The sequence below is a fragment of the Apteryx mantelli genome, chromosome 1 (genome assembly GCF_036417845.1).
Source record: "Apteryx mantelli isolate bAptMan1 chromosome 1, bAptMan1.hap1, whole genome shotgun sequence".
Lineage (NCBI taxonomy): Eukaryota > Metazoa > Chordata > Aves > Apterygiformes > Apterygidae > Apteryx > Apteryx mantelli.
The window spans coordinates 200,380,002-200,399,776 of NC_089978.1; the positions used below are offsets into that span (position 1 = coordinate 200,380,002).

A 19,775-nucleotide genomic window follows, 5' to 3' on the forward strand; every position below is an offset into this window, starting at 1 on the left:
TTGATTAAATTGTAGCCACTGAAAGTGGTTGGTGGCTGTTTCTGACCACAGTCTGGTTTCTGCAGAATGAAGTTTGCGTTACAAACCACTGTCTTATTTCAGCACAGAACTGCAACTTAGCAGAGATGGCGAAGATTAAGCCAGGCTGGGTCTGAACTAAGCTCTCAGCCCTAGCACTTGTTCCTTCTGTGCAGTTGGGAAGTCTGTGACTGGGGGAGATGGAGGGAAACCTTTGCAACTCTCTGTAACTGTTCTGTGGGTATGAGTAGGCCTGTAAACTCCTCTCACAGGAGTCTTAGTTTAGATTTAAAAGAAAAAAAATAGTAAAGAGAGAATCCTATTGTTTTTAAGGCATGTTGAAGATGTTGCGCAAACATTACATTAAATTTGTATCCCTATCATTGTTCCCTGTGGATTAACCAGAGGGATCTTCTTACTAAGTACATTGTCAAGTATAGCATAAAAATGTGTCCTTTAAGATACTGTTTGCTAAGACCAGGAGCAAACAAGCCATTTTCTTGCCATCTAAAATATTGTAGCTGAAGCTTTTTATGTGTTTATTGAGGCTCTCAGAGTGACTTATGATAGATCATGGCAAATGTATATTATTGGGGTTTGTGCATTTATCTGAGGCACATAGGGAAAAAAGTTAAATATGGAAATTACTGTTGAGCAGGCCTAGATCCAAATAAGTGCTGGAAGTCAGGGTTATAACATTTATCCAAGCTGGTGGTGGGTATAGAGTTTGTTTCTCTGCTTATTGATATATATTTATTTATTGGGATTCTGCACTTCATGAGATAAAAAATAATTTAGGCATCTGTAATTCAGCCTTCATTGCAAAGGTTCAGATGGATCTAGCTATCAGTTAGCTTTTCTCAGAGTCTAGGAAGACCTAGGAAATGTTCTGGCTAAAAGGCTTGTTCTGGAAGCACGTTTATTGCACTGCTTGGATCAGGTCCCATTCAAAAAGCAGCTGTGGCTGCTCTAAGCAAAGTGCTGATACCCCTGTTCTCGGTATTAGTCTGGGGACTAGAACACTCCTTCAAGAGGATGAATGTTTGGAGCCTGTGCCTTTCTCAGCTTGGAGTGGTTTTAAGCTTGTATCTCCCTTGTAGGGACAGGAGAACTATCAGTTTGTAGATGAATAGGCTGAGTGATGTGGAGGCAGAAGCCATCATAGATTGTGTATGTGTCTAGTCTTTGCTTTGATATGATTTGAGAATTTGTGTTTTTTTTTTTTTTTAATCCAGTCACTATTAATGCAAAATGCTCTGTTTTTTTTTTTCTTTCTAATGTTTGATATAAGTGCTTTAAGAGAAGATATAAGTGCCTTTTAGGCACTGTGAGATTTGCCTACCAAATGAACAAAGGCACTTCTGAGTCATGAACTCCACAGGTAGCAAAGGGTTTAAATATACCCTCTTAGAGTTTCCCAATTGTCTCACACTAGGCAGTGCTTGCAGGATGCTTGCAATTCTCGATCCTCTTTTCAACCTCTGCATTCACAGAATCACAGAATGGTTGAGGTTGGAAGGGACCTCTGGAGATCGTCTAAGTCCAACGCCCCTGCTCAAGCAGGGTCACCTAGAGCACGTTGTACAGGATCGCGTCCAGGCGGGTTTTGAATATCTCCAGAGAAGGAGACTCCACAACCTCTCTGGGCAACCTGCTCCAGTGCTCTGTCACCCTCACAGTGAAGAAGTTTTTCCTCATATTCATATGTTTCAATTTGTGCCCGTTGCCTCGCGTCCTGTTGCTGGGTACCACTGAAAAGAGTCTGGCTCCATCCTCTTGACACCCTCCCTTAAGATATTTGTACACATTAATAAGATCCCCTCTCAGTCTTCTCTTCTCCAGGCTAAACAGGCCCATCTCTCTCAGCCTTTCTTCTCCATACTCTACATTCTCTCCAAACACTACAAAGAGAGCCCTGGTATCTAAATATAGGCTCCAGATTTGTTTCTGAGGAATGAGTGCCTAAGTTGCAGCTTACGTAGCTAGAGCCATTGAAAGTCTAAGAGCACTTGCTATATGTAGGCAGCTGTCATCCAAGCATATTTTTCATCTCTATAACAAGTATTTTTCAGCTGTAGAATTCAACTGAAATGCGGGTTAATGATTTTTTTTTTCTCTCTGGAGGTATACAGATTTATAAACAGAAGATGCCATGCTTTGTATGTGGGAACACTTTCAAGTGGAAGAAAACTTGTAAACACTGTAGCTCCTTTTGCAAGAACATTCATATTTACCTATAAATGCCAGCTCTAATCCTGAAAAGATCGACAACAAGATGATCACTGATAGCAGTGTCTTCTATCCATTTATCTGAAGTCATTCAGAGTGCTTTGGGGTTGAAGAAAATGTGGGATTTCTTTGTTTCTGTTTTTTTTTTTTAACAAATAGAACTGTGCAAGACTTGAATAAATTGATTTTGAAGATCATTTGCCATCAACAGCTTGTCGTATTTTAAACAGAACCCTTAAATATTTAGCACCAGTATTTGTGCAAAAACTGAGCATTGCTGACTGGCACAGAGGCTGATAGTTCTATCAGCCAGTAATTTGTAGCCAATTTTTTGTGTTTTTTTTGGAAAGCTCAGAATACAGGAAACTGCACTTTTTTGCAGGGTAAGTTTTTTACTGGCTTAAAGAGTTCAGTCATCTTACTGAAGTGTCAGACTGGTACTGCTGGGAGTGGGTGAAGGAAGAACAGTATATTGCCCCTTCACCGGTAAGTGTTGTTTAGGTTGTCTTATGTAACATACACCTGAAGCTGTTTCTGTGAACAGTTAGAGGTGGACAGAAGAGAATGGAAACAGTTCACAAATTGTGTGGGGAGGAAAAAGCCCAGCAACTGATGATACCTTGGTAAGTCAAAAACTTCATATTGATAACTGAATACATACTAATTCAAAATATTGATTGTGCTACATTTATACTTTCCTCGGAGGGGGAAGATTCAGAAAAATGTAGAGGAAAAACATAGCAGTTTTGATATTAAAACAAGTGTCTGAAAAGAAGTAGGAGCAACTTGGACGGAAGAAACTAAAACTAAAATAATAGGACACAGGGAAAAATGCTAGCCAAGCAGTGACCATAATCTTTGAGAATAATCCTAACTGTACTGAGTAAAAAAGTATATTTTCACAGACTGTATTAATGAATATAATAATTTAATAATGAAATGACCGTAATCTTGAGTCTTAGTAGAAAGGTATTCTACTGTATGTTGTACATCATCATGCCACAACTCAAACTGCTTTTGGATATGATAACAGGGCATGTCAAGCATGCTGTGAAGCAACTCTATTTTCTTCTGAATGGCTGAAGCAGCTAATGAATGGAGTAGGGAACCTCTAGCCTTGCATCTTGGAAATTAAATGTGGGAACCTAAGATGAACAGTCTCAGTAGTGGCCTGCTTTTTAGACTTCAGGATTGGCTTAGACCAGGTGCCAGTTCCTAACTGCCCTGGTAACAGTTCAAAGGAGCAGAAGCCTGCTGTAGGTGACCCTGCTTGAGCAGGGGGTTTGGACTAGGTGATCATCAGAGGTCCCTCCCAACCTCAACTGTTCTGTGAATTGTGAATCATTCTGTAAATAGGACTGTTCAGTCAGTGCATGCCATTGAGAGTGCTCGGCAGACAAGTGTGTTGATGTAGGTATTTGTATTGGAGGGAGAAGGCTGAGGGCAGGGACGATCTTCCAGCAGCAATTCACCTTTTCTTATGTTTCCCTTGGGAGTATGGGTAAGGGTAGGACAAGTAGATACAAGGAGGAATTCTAGATAAGTCATAAGAGATACTTGATTGCTTTGACAGGGATTCGATATTGTTGGACACAATAGACTAGCTAGCAGTTTTTCCTGGAAGCAAATCACTTCTCAAACTAGACCGTTGCTGGCTAGACACAGTATGCATTATTTTGACAAGTAGTTGCATACATGGGACTTAATCCCTAGATGACTAGTGCACCTTACCTGCCTCTGTTTAAGGCTGCGTTTTAAATGTTGCATTTTCCAAGGGCAAAATACAGGATAATTGCAAAAACTGTGTAATCTTATCAATATAAGGCTATAAGTACCTGCTTTTAGTATAGCATGAGCCAGGAGGAATAGTAGTGCCAAGTACCCTGTCTTCTTGCATCCCACTGAGCATTTCATTTGCCCCCTTGTACTGCAGGCTTGCTTAGGAATGACATATTTCCTATTCTCTCATCCCTAGTTTTCAGTCTCTGCCTGCAGTGCTGGATGTGTTCTGACTGATTTCGCAGGTTGCAGGTACCTAACTTGCTACCTACTGTAAGGCAGGCCACAGTTGCTGAATACCTGGCACTCTTGTAGGAAAGGGATGGAGGCGGAGGAAGAGAGTGGTGGGCTCTCTTTAGAACACGTAGACAAAATAGGGAGTGATTGTTTTCTCTCATGGACTTTCTTTAGACAATGAAGTAATAACATGTTGGATACAGGAGCACTTGGGCAGCTCCTGCTCCACCAACCTGTCTTGTGGCTCTGTGGGACTTCACTGCCCTGCTGGCACCCTCCATTTAGTGCCTGCCCTGCCAATGTGTGCCCACTTTGGATAGGAAATGTAGGTAAACTTCTGTAAACTGGCAGCTCCAAGTAGTTCTGAATCATTGTGAGCATTTTGTTGTGATGACAGTAGCACCTCACACAGCTGTACTCCACATCTTGCCTAACATGACAGGAAGCTGTTAAGTTATATACACTCGGCTGTCTTGTGGTTGATGTGAGTGGCCCTGAGGCAAGGTGTCAGTTGCCTGGTGCAGGCAGTATTACTGCACAGCAAGTTCAAAGAGAAGCCATGAGACTATGTGGGCTGTGGCCCTTCATCTCAAGACAGCTGGAATAATAATATGTGTGCCTGTGTTGGTGAGACATGAAAGTATGTAGTGCTGTACCACAAGATACTCTTGCAAAATGTAGTGTGAATGTAGCTATTATGCTCCAAAGGAGGCTGGGACCTCTCCAGTGTGGATGTGACAGGGACATGCCTTGCAGCCTGGACATTGACATATTCATCTCAACGAAAGCAGGATAAATGTAGCCTAGGTAGAATTTTATGAAGAGTTCTGTGTCTAAATTTCTACACAGCAAGTCACAGAAGCCTTGTCTGGCTGCTTAGCTGTGTCTGGTGATATACCTAATCTAACTTTCACTTCTAGATAATGCTCCTACACACTTAAACAAAGATGGTACTATTTTAGCTGTCTCCCTTGAAATGGGGCCAGTGTACAGCCAAGCATGAAGATTTGTGAAGCCAGAGAACAATTATCAAGAGGGAACCTGAACTGATCGTCCAGAGATGAGGGCTGTGCCAAGAGAGAATGGAGAATGGGGAATACTGGATTTTGCTCTGGATTCCAGAGTGTGCTCCTGCATTTTATTAAAGAAGCAGAACAGTCAGGCTACCATCCTAGAATGTGCAAGATCTGGACTCAAACCCTACTTGGACTGAGAAGTGTTTGGATTTTGGCATTCCTACATCTTTGATCAGTGCTCTAATAAAGCTTTTGGGCACACAGCATTTCTATTGCAAAGTTCAAAAGGAGGCACTTCCTATTAAAGGGTTTTTTAAGAGTCTTTATTCTTAAGACTGGGGGAGAGTTGCTAGAAGCAACACAGTATATAATTTGCTATCATCAGTTCTTCAGGGATGAAGTAATTAAAGTTTAACATCATACACAAGACAAATGTTGATTAAAATACCAATAAGATATAGTAAAAAACAAGAAATAAAAGAAAATTATTATCAAGAAATTATTACCAAGAATTATTATCAGGAAATAAATTTGCATTTGAGCAGGGAACCTAAAAACTAGTGGCCATAGTAATTTCACAGGCATGGATGCTTCTACATTAAAAAAGCGTGGGTCAATTGTACTGCCCAGCTTCTTTCAGTAACTTGATGGAATAAAAACGAGTAGAACACTGTAATTCCAAGATACAAATTACATAGGAATGGAAAAATAAGTTCTGTTAGTGTAGACATGGTATCGTATAATTTTTTAAAAGCTTATTGTCAAATAAAATAAATAACAACAAGGTTGTTGCCTGACGAACATAAGTATTACAGAAACTTTCTGGAAGCAACTCTGTTCCTGTATAGAAAGAGTTTGCTACTTGGGAAACATTACTGATCACTTTATTCAGAAGGTGACAGAGGTGTGTTATGAAATACCAGAGAGAGTGAGAGAGAAGAAAACTTAATAATACTGAGACACATCAGTCATTCATATGGAAACTGGATGAGTGTTACCTCAGGCCTTGATGCAGAAACTAAATTTGTATCTAAAACTAAACACTATAAATGACTTGCTTGGAGCAAGTAATCACAGACCCCATAGGAAGAGAAAAAACTCTTGGTTCTTTTCCAAGTAGCTACTCAAAAAGCCACTCTTCAATAGTGACACAAATCCAATATCCCCCCAAATCTGCCATGCTAATGTATAAGTTAAAAAGAATTATATAAAATGAGCAAGTCTTCAAAAAGCAATTAAAAGGAACAACTAAAAGGGTAGAGGCTTTCCAGGGACAGGGAGCTTGTTCAAAAGTAACATAGTGAAAGATCAGAACAACATGCATATAAGATATCCTCAAAACCCCCACCATTAAGAAAACATCTTTTCTCAGTTCTCAACCCAAAAATACTTTTAAGAAAGGTGAATACCCTCCTTTTTTACTGAAAGATGAGGAGGAAGCCTCCTAAAAAGTCTATGGGCTGACTGGTGATAGAGATATGAAAGGACACCTTATGCTCAAGGAACGTAATGACAAAATGAAATGCTTGCTTGCACTGGAGTTCATTACAGGGAAACTTACTGAGGGGTAAGTTGGAGGAATTGTCTCAGGTCTAAGCTTTAGCAGAAGTTTAAAACCAAACATCCAAAAGAGTATGAGAAATCTGTACAACAGTACTGAAACAGTATTCTACAAGTTCTCACATGTGAAGCTGCTGAACTGTTAACTCTAGTGTGTACTGAAGTGGCTCATTTGCAGCAGACATATTGGTAAATGTGATACATTAAGGGAGAGTCAAAATGGCTTTTTGATAGAGGGCAATCATGCCACTGATGAATTCAGTGAACATTGCTATGCTGTTATATAAATGATCTTTGATCTGGTCACTCCTGAATATTGTGTGCAGTTCTGGAGACCCTATTCCACAAAAAAGTACAGTAAAAATGAACCAGTGTATTCTTCATCTTCGAAAAAATAGGGGAGATATGCTAGAAATTAATAAAATCACTAATGATGTGCTGAAGGTGTGTGTGAAGGTTAGTTGAGAACAGATGCTCCCTGTTTCTCTAAAACAAGAACAAGGGGGGAACCCAATTGAACTATTTGGCAGCAGTTTTAAAAGCAAAAACAAATAAACACGTAGTTTGTGTAATTCATTGCCACAAGATGTTTTGAAATCCAAAAGCATAAATAGATGCACAGAGCTATTGTATAAATTCATGGACGAAAGGTCCAGAAATAGCTATTAAAAACAGTGGTGTGCACATAGGTCAGGAAATCCATAAGCTGTAGATCATTGGAACTTGGTAACATATGTTAAAATAATATGTGGAAGTAGCATAGTATACTTGACTTCTTTTTTATTTTTCCTAAGCTTTTGCTACTGACTCTGTTAGACACAGGAAAGTGGACTAGGTGGATCATTGATCTGGTGTATTTTTATGTGTGAATGGCAAAATTTAACTGTTGTTATTTTTAACCAAATAGTTCAGTGATGGTTGGTTGAGTACTGTGATTAATACCGGTCTTCATCTCCCAAAAATAGTTTCACTGGAGTAGTGACAAACTGGACTCACATGAAAGTATGTATAATACAAGTATTGTAGTTGCACTGGCAGAGTAGACATTATCTTTTACCTATTTTTTAAAGGAAATACTTCAAGCCAGAAATACATCAAGCCAGATCCTAGCAGATGGTGTTAATCGCGTATCCTCTACTTCAGCTGATGGGAAAGGTTTTGCAACTGCACTGAGGGCCTGGGTTCACACATCTCTGTTGTTCTGGAGCCAGCCCTCCATGGAGAAGTACCCACCTCTTCCTCCTATGGGCATAACACACCAAGTAGCCTGTAGCCTCTGTCTCAGCCTGAGTGTGTCTTTCAAATGCTTGTTCGTAGTGGTTGTACAGGTGGGGGAACAAGGTAAGGGGGCACCCAGAAAGACACTCCTCTGCTCTTTGTTATGTTTGTTACGTGTACAACTGTTTAGCTGTTGTGAGTCACTCGCACCCTGCTTTCGGAGCTGGTGGTGTTTAGCTCCTTTTGCAAAGTATAAATACTTCCAGAGCATGTTGAAAATCCAAATACTGGAGATAGTTAGGCTATAGAACGAGAAGATTCTGCTGATACAGTTAAAAAATTAGTTAAATAAATTCAAGGCTCAGATTCCCAGTATAAAACAAGCTGCCTTTCACACTGATGAGAAACAAGAAACCAGTCTTCCAAGACTACTTACCTCAACGCAACTTTTTTTTTGAATTCAATATATTAGAAACCCAGGAAAGTAAGAAGAGAGAAGACCGTGTCTGGAGTCCAGCAAACCTACCTGATATATCACTGCTAGAAACAAAATTCCTATTTATACTTAGAATTTGCAGAGAATAAATTTACTAAAATTCATCCAAATCTGACATGCTGAAATCCAGAAGAAAGAGGTTTTTTTACTGCGATTGTCAGAAATTCAAGCTTCCCATTTTTCAGTGAGGAACATAAGAACTAGTCAAACGTGCTTTATATTTCCCACAAGTAGCAATTTTCTGACTTTGGAAAGTTTTAGAGGGAGGAGCTCAGAGGTGCTGTGGGAGGGACTAAAATTCATATTAAAGTTTTGGCATGAGGGAGAGAATTGTCAGAGTAGAAGGTTTCTTCTGAGGTTTTGTATTTTTTTTTGTCAGTTTAGGATGATAAGTATTAATGTTCAGACTCTTCTAATAATTCTTTTCTGGAATTCTGATAGTCAGATTATTCCCAGGATTGAAGAATGTGGACTTTCATGTTCTCAGGTAATCTCTTTCTTGTTCCTATTTGCTATCTATTAATGTAATAGTTGTATGCTACCAAAAGAACTGTAAACAAACTGTGGAAGCAAAAATGGAAAAATATTTTAACTGTCCCGAACATTCCAAAGTATCCAAAGTGACAAAGATGACTGTTAACAAGGCAGTAAGAAAATGAAATTTACACTAAATCCAACTGCTGTTGTTCTTAGTGATTTTTTAATCTGTCTTGTGTATTTGGAAATCAATAATAGAAATGATTTAATCCATATTCATTACTTTGGAGATTCAGTTGTTACAACAGCACTGGTGCCAAAGGGGAAAGGGAGAGAGAGGAGGTTTCAGAAATTTCTAATTATGTTAGGAATACAAAAAAATTGACTTTTCTGTGAATAAGTGAATTACGTCATGAGAAAGAATAAAACCTGTTTTTCATTTTGTGGTATGAATGTAACTGCTATTAAATTTAATGACTTATGTGTGTGCATAAAAGTGGGATGTGAACCGTACCGTCTCTTTAATGGCTTTGAATTTTGCACGTTTCCAGATATGCCCACAAAGGGGCAGTATCGAGATAGTCTGCTTCTGTTGCGATTCTGAACGTTTAGTAAGAGAATAAATTGAAAGATAAGTAAAAAAATAAGATAAAATAGTAGAGAATCTGATTTTCAATCTTAGTAGAAGACAATAACTATTTAGTTGCTATGGGGCAGTGGCATTGATGGCACGAAAGAATTTGGCTGTATGTACAGAGTGCTGTTTGAAAAAGTCACAGTGTTCTGTAGTCCCTAGGGCAGTCAACTGAGATGTATTAAAGATTGTCTAAATGTGGCAGTACTACCCAGATATTAAGTGACTACATGTTACAGCAATTTATTTTATATTTTATGATCGTGTCCTAGTATATATCAGGAATAAAGATGCCTCAAAAATGCTAGATTGAGGGGAAAAAAACACTATATTTAAAGTTGTTTTATATTTCTGAATTGGAATTCTGTACAGTGCCTACCTGCTTATAGAATGTTTTAAAATAATAAAATACACTCATAAGAGATTAATCTCTTGATATACCTCAGTATTTTTCAGCAAATTTTATGTATGTGGGTTTACAAATGCAAAACCACATTCATTTTAAATAATTTATTCTCCTTTGGCTGCTACAGAGAGAGCTTAAAATAGATATAATTTACTTTTCTAATTTGTTCTGCCAGAGTAGCTGACTGTCAGACTCAAATATAAAAAACAATAACAGCTTTTTGGGTGGGATCCAATCTAGCGAACAGGGTTTTCCTCTGGGGATGTTCAAGGGCATCTTTCTCCGTTGCATCTCAGGTATGTATATTGGGAAGACTGCTTCACTAGATGCCTAATATGTAAACACAGTCCTGATGTTAGGTAGACTGGATCCCTTTCTTTGCCTTCAAAAGGTTGTCTCAAAATTTTTCCAATGCTGAAGGTTGGATAATTGAAAATGTGTTTTTTTTTTTTAATTTACAGGGGAAACAGGTTGTTTCCAGTATAACGGAATCAGGTATAAAGATCAGTTGTGATGTTAAAAGATAGACATCAGTTCATGCTCTGTGTGTAATGTTTCTGCTAGCTGTATTCAGTAGAATCTTGAATGCATTAATGACTTTTTAAGACAAAAATGGTTTCTCACTGGGAACAATAATGATCCCAACAGGACAAATTACTGCCAGCTTACCATTTTCAATCCAGTGCAAAGCATTTTACCCACATGAACTTTAGAGTCTCATGACTGCCTGTTAGAAAAAACTCCTTCTTTCTTTTCCTTTGGAAATAATCTCAATATTCCTAAATAATCTACCACAATCTGTGTCTTCAGTTTCACTCCTATCTGAGTTATTTTAAAAGGGAGCAGTTTATCTTCTCCATAATTCCTAAATCAATGGGCTTTATGGGGGCATTAAGTAGAGGTTACAATTTATCTTTGAATATATATGCACTGCCTCCTGCATATCAGGTCACAAACTAGTGTTTTGAAAAGAAAGAGCATCAATGGAATTGCCTTTTGTCTAGAAATTTGCTTTATGAAATAATGAGATACTATAAATTTAAAACTGACTATCAGAAGTTTTCTGTAGCTGCTATTGTTATAAGTGAATATTATAGAAAAAAATATTTTTCTTTGTGTTTTTTTTCCCATAAGTTTGGTGAGTTTCTCTTCTGCAAAGTAAACCCTGAGACTGTATCATTCTTCATAAAACAATTTGTTTGCATTTTTCTGCATTTTTCAAACCATGGGTATTGTTAGAGGGTTTTGAGCAGGTTTAATAACTGGAACTTTTGAGTTTGAGCAGTGGACTAGATTTTAAGGTGGCTGTGTCTCTCGACTATTTGTAAGCAGTTTTGACATCCTTTGGTGTTCTTTAGCAGACTAAAGCATTGGTTGTATGTCTTAAGAAGGAAATAGTGACACAACTGTTTTGAGGTATATGGCCTAAAAAGCTTCACACTGAATTGGTTTAAATTATGGATCCTATTACAACTTAATGAATCATTCTTAGTTTACCATGAGTATTCAGCAAGGCATGCTTGCCTTGTATAATATTCAGGTTTCATTACTACACCACAGATTGTTGTACTCCTGTCCAGTACAGGAAAGAAAGGAACAAAAAGACATTGGAAGTTTATGCAAGCACTACATAAAAATTTAAAAAGCATGAAAATATAAAATTGTGGGTTGAATGTGGGCAGAGAACAACCAAGCTCCTATTATATATTATGATTTATTTTTTCTTCCTTGTTTTAATGCCTTGGCTTTAGAACTCTCATGATATTCTGGTATTCAAAGGTTAAATACAATGGGCTTGGTCTCCATGTCTCACCCAATAGCAAACACAGTTATCAAGCAAGCTTCCCTGTGAAAGCATAGGGGAATCCCAGCCTGCAATTGAAATTGGGTTTGTGCCCTACTCATTTTACAATCCACATTGTTTGCAAGCTGTACACAAAGAAATAGGCTTACGCCAAATTTGAATCAACAGCTGGTAAAGATCAAGAGTACTACATTAAAAAAAAACTCTCCAGAAAACTATGAAGTAGTATTTGTATTGTCTCCCATTAAATGTAGTAATGTATCCAAAGTCCATGGGTAAAGAAGGAAACCCTAAACGGAATCTGGGATTTCCCTGCAATTATAAAGGATATTGGCAGCTAATTGCTGATATAGCTGCTGCCTGTTCATAATATTACTAATCCAAGTAAGTAGCGTTGCTTTACTGAATACTTATGCCATGGATCAGGCTATTCTAATTGAATATTGTACACTGCAAAATCAGTGATATAATATAGCTGTTAGGCTGGTAACTCAGCTGATATGTAATGGCAAGCTTTATTCTTTGTTAAGGTGACCAATGAATATTTTAAAAGTGATCCCAAACCTCTAAAAATGAAGAAAATAAGAATCTAGGTGGCATAATTCAGTTGTTCTCTAAAATTCTTTTGAAAAATTAATTTTAGACATTGAAAATGTAGATCAAAATCAGAGGCTTGGTTTTTTCAGAGAGAGAGAGGGAGAGAAATATCAGTGTGAAGTCACAAGAAAGGAAGATGATTCACCATACTTTTTTGTGTATATGCAAAGATATATCTAATGACAGGAGGAGACACATAAAAAGTGTCAAACATATCCTCTGCTAAAACATGCTATGATGAAGTGCAATCCAGAAGAGGGTGCCTGAGACTGAAAGCCTGGATCTTGCGTCCCTGCTTGTCTTTTTCATTGTCATGCCCACTTGTATGGCCCTAGTCATTTCACTTCTCCAGTTTTCACACATACAAAATAGTGCTGACCTTTCTGTGTGGCATTTCTTAATTATGTGTTTTAATTAAGTACTTTGAATGCTATACTTAAGTGTTCATTAGTCACAGCATTCATACAGTGACTCAACACGATTGAGCCCCTTAAATATTAGAGTGATATTAACCCATTTGCTCAGATATCTCTAGTTACCTTCTCTGCTGATGGTCAGGAGAGCTGTGTTTTAAGAAGGTTAGGTGACTTATCTCTTGGACTGTGATTTATATCTGCCCTTTCCAGGGTGAAAAATAGCTCAGCAAAGACATGAGAAGCTTAGCTTCCATGTTTCCTGCTGTATCCTATGCTATCGGTTAGTTGTCATCCCTAAGAAAAAAACAGCCAAACATGGATACTGCCAGAGACTCATAAAACTCTTCAGGGTTTGTCATGGCTATAGCATCCACTATAGCTTCTTTTAGAAGCTGTGGAAATGGAGAAAGCTGTGCAATTCAGGACTTGCAAAAAATGCAACAGTAACCCTCTGTTTTTTCTTCCTCACTTCTCCCTTCTTCAAGAGCTCTGGAAAAAGGCTCAGGGCACAGAAAGCAAAGAGCTTCTGGAGGTGCAAGAACAGAGGCGCTATAGACAGTCATGAAGGCTGGGGACACAAAATTAAGTGAAGTTGGAACTAGACAGGACAAGGTGTCCTGAAATTTAGAATGCAGGGCAATTTTAGAAGCTTCACCACCATCAGACATCAGCATATGTTTAATCAGTGCCTGTACCAGGAGGTAGAAATTAAAAGAAAAAGGGGGTATGTATGCAAGCTCAGCAGCAGCTGGGAGCAGCTATCCTTTATTATAGGCAGGGGATCATAGCTCACAAATCCCTTTGAGTTCTGAGCTTGGGAAAGGGAGATATCCTTCAGCTCCACTTGGGCCAAAAGCTCAGTGGGGGATATTGTGGTTCAGCAGTAGATACTTTCCACAGCTGCAGAGCATTGCTGATTAGCCATGCTTTGCAGATGGAAAGCTGCTGGATTAAAGATGATATGGAGTGCAGATCTCTCTCACTGTACTGGAAGATCTTACCATGAGGGAAGCACTAGATAACCTGTCATTTCAGTGTCGTGTTTCCATCTTTTGAAACAAGTGGTGTCTGCTGTGACCTAGAAGATTCTTTCTTCTGCAGAGCCATGCATTTGTGAGGGAAAGCAGATCCTGTTCCAGCATCCTTCACCGGGCCAGCTGCTGGAGTGGGGTGTTCCTGGAGACATTCTGAGATGAATTCTCTTCCCATCTTAACAAAATAAAAGTAGAGTACAGCATATTTCTATCTCTTTCCTGCCCTTAAGCACCACTTGTAATTTGGTCTAAACTGTGCCTTCCAATCTAGGCAAGACAACTTTGTAGATAAAACAGAGTTAATAACTTCTACCAGACGAGGTGGTGTGACCTAGCTAGAATTCTTGCAGCGAGGTCTAGAAGTAGCTTAATCTGTAAACTTGCTGGAGCTGGCAATGCTGTACCTGTTACCTTGCCATGTTTATTTATATATTCCCATTTTTCCACTCTTGCCAGAATGTGTGTGCATGTGAGAGAAGCAGGGATGATTAAAAATGAGAAGGACCAAAACAAGATTAAAAAATCCTTATGTCTATGGATACTTTTAGATAGTCTGCTGGTTTTTATGGGGTTTGCCTCAGCATTGAAGTGCTAGGCCTCACTCCAAGAAAGTGGACCTAAGAAAGGAGTTTCCTCCTATCCTTGATTGAAAATCATTTGATTCTGAGAACCATAAATGTCCAAATGTCTTGCTGTTGTTTCTGAGCTGTATAAAACAGGAACCCACATTAAAAGTTCAATGTGTTGTGTTACCATCATTCTGATAAGAAATACCTACATTTTATACATCAGTTTTGGTACAGATATTTTCACAGTAATTTTCATACCCTCAGGAAAATATTTTTCCTTGTAAAACTTTTTTCCTGATTTTGTTAACATTTTTTGGCTGTTTTTTGAAATCCAGGAAGTTATTTGACTTCTTAAAAATGTAAATAAAACAAAAAATAGAAATTATGCCCTAAGCAGCTGTGTATTGCCAAGGAAGTTCCAGACTATTTCTTAACTATTTTGGCTAGGGTTGATCCCAGAATTGATAAATTTATGTATATTGGAATGTGATACTGATACATCACAGACCTGGCCCTGCCCTCACAACTATATGAACTCAGTGGGCCAGAATTTTGGAGAGTCATGAATAAGTTGGAAAGTCATTGTAACTGGTGATACTGATTGCCTGGGGAGCTTACAGAGATGTAAGCACATGCTAGGCAAATATCTCTCAGACATGACTCAGATAAAGATCATTCTTCCTAAGGCAGAAGTGTAGAGTACATGCATCTGGAGTTCTTTTCTAACTCTAATATTTCTTCTTTTATGTGTGATTTTCTCTTTTGTGGAATCTAAAGATGGCCTTTCAAGTGGTATTTTAACTTACTCCTCTGGAACAGTCAACAGTCTGTCTCAATGCATTTCATATTCTGACCTCTCAGCATGCAAAATATGGGATTCACCCTGAAAACTGTATGGGACATACAATCTCATTGAGGAAGTGTCTGTACGAAAATGAAGAAACAGTATGTTTTTTGCTCCCTCGGAGTTTAAGTTTTACTTTGCAAATGATCTATGGCTGTTTCTCTTGAAGGAAAAATTTTCAGCCTGGTTGCTTTGAATATGCGTGGCAAATTTCAATCATTTCTGGAAAACTGATTGTCTTGGAGTTGCCTCTACTTGCCTGCGTATTTTCAGAAAGTATGAATCATATAAACAACATTGTACAGTACTAAATGTGCATTCATTGTCTCTTCTTGGAAGAACGTTGAGGAAATAGACTTTATTGCACTTAACACATTTCACTGTCTCCAGTTTTGTTTTTCCCTTTCACCTCTTCATATGCAAACTTCCTTGATCTTTTTTCCACTTCCTCCTCTCCCTGACCTGTGTTCTTCCTTCACTGACTGCAATGACAGATTTCTTCATTGCTTTTTAAACTGTGATATCTTTGTATTATAATTTTTCCCAATTTATAATTTTTTGTATTTTAGCAGTTCTCTTTATAATATGCTTCATGCTTATTTTTGATCAGCAGTATGTGCTCTTTTAAAATATTCTTCCTGACTTTTTATATATTGTGTTTCTATAGGATATAATATTACCATTTTTAGAGTATGGTCACATCTGTGCTAGCATTCAGTCTGCCCTTGTAGCTTATTTTCTCCTTCACTCTGGAAAAAACCCCACTATCTAGGAGAATGTGTGGCTTAGGTGGTTTTCAGTGAGTAAGGGCTATCATTAAAAATGAGACATAGGGTGAAGCAACATATGAAGGTACTGAATACTGATGGGTTTATTAAACTGGGCCTATGCCCAGAACTTAGTGCTGCCTCTAGGGACAGTAGTGTGGTCACGAGAAGTAGGTGAAACAATGCTGCTGTTGTAAAGTTTGTGGAATCCTGCCTCTTTGGACCCCTTCTTTTGGACCTCTGCCTCCTTTAATTTGGCTTGCGCTGATGTTAGCAACTGCAGCATGTGGAAGTTCCATAACATGAAACCAGACTATATGATTATTCCATGGTTTTGTTTTTTCAAAACAATGGTTTGACTTTGCAGTAATGTATGTGTTAGCAGCAAAAGAGAAATTGACTGTGTAATGACTTTGAAAATAATTATTATCTTGTATTTTAGATTATGTATTCTTTGTTAAAACTTCCAAATTTATTCATATCTAGCTGCTATATCAATTATCTCAGACTGCAACTGTTTCAACTGAAATGCACATTACAGATATTTTCAATAGTGCTTTTCTGCATGGCAAAACTTGAATGTATTTTAATTTTTCAGGTACACACACTGCTAGCTGTTTCAGGGAAAGGTTTTATTGGTCTATGTTACTCCCAATAGGAGGGGAAAGGCATATGTGCAGGGATTTTGGTGTAAGCTTTCTGATGTAGGATTAAGACTTTGAGTGCTATAATAATACTAACATACTAACAGTTAAGAAATAAATCCTCTGTCTCCAAAACTGTCAAGTGTACAGCTGAAAAAAAAAAAAAAAGTCTTTTATGTACTTGCACTAAGAAGACTTTTCTTTTTCTGCTGTGGCTAAAGTATTTCTGCAACCACATTAGAGCTTGTCTGATACCTTTATCCTGAAGTCTTTAATGAAAACAGTCCCTTAACTGATAATACAGCACAAGGAAGGAACGCAGTGGCCTCTCACGTTCATCACCGGAGACTACCACTGCTTCTAGCACGGCCTGAGAGATCATTTGAACATCCTTACATCCTTACACAACAACATAGCAAGCTAAGTCTTGAGTAAAAACTAAGTAAATCTTTTAAAATATTTATCAGGAGGAGAAATACCTCCTGTAATCGGGGTATTTCTAAGTTTAAGTCTGAGATTTTTCTCTATTTGAGAAGAAGAGGGGGCTACACCATTTTCATGGGAACTATGAACAGCAGAAGCATCTGCTCCCATGTTCCCCTCCATGGCTTTCATCAGTGTCTCAGCCCTGACATGTAGCCTCCAAAGTCCTGAAACTGTTATAAGAAGTTACTTCCAAGTATGCTTTATTGCATTTTAGTATGCATATGCATACTAAAATACTATTATTTTAGTATGACTCTGTGATCCACACCAGAGGGTTGGGAAGAGACTGGCAAGTTCATTATTGCTTTTAAATAATAAAAAAAAAAAGTAAAATATCTGAGGAAGATTCATCTACTCCATGACTGTGCTCCTTTCCTAGGTGTTAAACAGAGCTTAAATGGAGATCATGAGAAAGCATTAGAGACTTGTCAGGGCAATATGAGAAACTTGCATGCTCAGCATGGTGCTGCCTCATATTAGCCAAATGAAAAAGCTAAGTACAAGGTTAGTTTGAACTCCACTGTCTAGAGTGTAGGCACCTGAGTTAAGAGCCAGAGTTTGAAGTTCTCTCTTCAGTCTAGATACTGAGAACCACTATTCCAAAGTTTGGGTTCCTGATTTTTTTTCCTGATGACTGCTTAGAAGAAAATGCAAATAGCCTTTGAAGTGGGAAACAGATCTTCCTTTCGATTGCTGAAAGCACTCAACTTTAAAAATTACACTGCCTCTCGCCTGTTCTTCTTTCAGACCATCACTCTTTTATTACCTATCACTGCTTTGACAGGAGGCCTGGGAAGCTCTCTCATTTATTGATCAGCATGGCAAATCAATAACTTGTGTAAGGTTAAACTGCTTCAGGTTAAGGAAAGTGTTGAATCTGATTGTCCCTAGAGGTAGGAACTTGAACGGCTGGACTGTGACAGCTGGAACATACCCTTATTCTGTTTTCCTCCCCTAACATTTACATTTTGAAAGAGAAACTAGGCTTGAGCTGTGTTAACTTGATCTCTGTTGCTTTTAAATCTTCTCCAGCCACCCAGGACTCTGGGGCACTTGGGTGTCTCACAAGTGAATATATGCCATTCCGATAGAAGTTAGGCACGAGATAGATGTCATTCCAGCTGAGTTCTTGTCATGAGATACAGAACCACAAGCATCCAGGTAGCTTTCAGATCAGAAAGAGAGGTTCCTAATAAGCTTAGACACCTCTAGTCTTAGGTGGCACTTAATAAGGCATTATGGATCATGGTGTTTGGCTGAGATGACAATGGTTTGCTTAAGTCCTGTTTCATGTACCTACATCTGGCCCACAAAGCTGACAATCTCATTTTGCAAATGACTGCACACTTTGGCTTCATTTCACTACCAGTAGTAATGTTAAACTCAGACAGAGAAATTGTCTTGGAAACAATGTTAGTGACACTTTTCTCATGGGCAGTGCTGAAGTTTGTATAGGCAAAAAGCTTTTTCTCCAGCTGGATCTGATTCAATGTTCATTTGAATCACTGGAAAGAATTTCACTGACTTTCAGGTGTTTGGAATTAAAATCATAGTCTTTTGCAATCTGTGAATGTGAGCAGGATGGTATTTATTGTTTATAAAGATCACAGTGTACTGTGGAGCAGTGTTCTGCTCCTGGGACTAACTGTAAGCATAAGCAAAATAAGCAGTTGCCTAGACCAAAATGGTGATGGCCCTGCTGCACGTGCCAGAGCACTGGAAAGCCAGGCTTGCTTCTCCTGCTGTTGCTGAGGAATAGTGTTGAGATGTATGAGAAGACAGCAACTGGAACAGCAAAAACCTTCAGGCATGCCACAAGCAGTAGTCACTGCCAGCAGCAGCAGGATCAGCAAATCTAGCTCAGGGGGTCTCTCATGATTTTCACTTCAATTCTTGCTTTCCCACCACCCCCCTTTTCTCTGGGGGCCCTGGTTCCAGGCATCTCTGAGGTTGCAAGATCCAGTGCTGTTTCTGCTGCTGAGGGATCTTGACTAAACTTTTCTTGTAGCCTCTTCCATGCTACAAAGAGCATTATACCGTCCTAACTGTGAAGCACTAGACATCCATAGTTTTCTGGAGAAGTTGTAGAATCCCTGTCCTTGAGTTTTCAAGAAACGGCCAAAGTCATGGCTGATTTGGTCTAGTGTTGGTGACAGTACTGCCTCTAGCAGGAGGCTGGACTTGGTGACCATTTTTTTGATTTCTTGATTTTGATTCTATTCTATCATTTCTTTGATTCTGTTCCAGCATCCTCTGTATGAGATCTCCAGTCATTCACCATGTCCCCATCTCATTGTTAGACTGGAAGTGCTGATTTGGTAGATTAGTTGCCTTTCAAGTAGCTGAGTGGCTTGAAATTTTTTGACTATCTATGGGATGGTGCTGATTTATACCAGCTGAGGGTATGGCGTTCAAAATGCATTTTAATTTTACTTTGTCTATTGTATGCAATTCTGTTTTGTTAACAACTTGTATTAATATCTTAGGAAACATGACATCAAAATGATTGACAACTTTTTTTGTTTTATTTTGTTTTTTTGTTTT

General features: G+C 38.5%; 1 protein-coding gene across 1 annotated transcript in view; it reads left to right on the top strand.

Moving 5' to 3' along the window:
• Positions 1-8,938: 8,938 nt before the first annotated feature.
• Positions 8,939-19,775, top strand: part of IL17REL (interleukin 17 receptor E like) — a 50,120-nt gene continuing 39,283 nt past the window's right edge. Inside the window, exon 1 of the mRNA XM_067289974.1 lies at positions 8,939-9,040. Coding sequence (XP_067146075.1) covers positions 8,939-9,040 — 102 coding nt within the window. The remainder of the gene's footprint in view (positions 9,041-19,775) is intronic.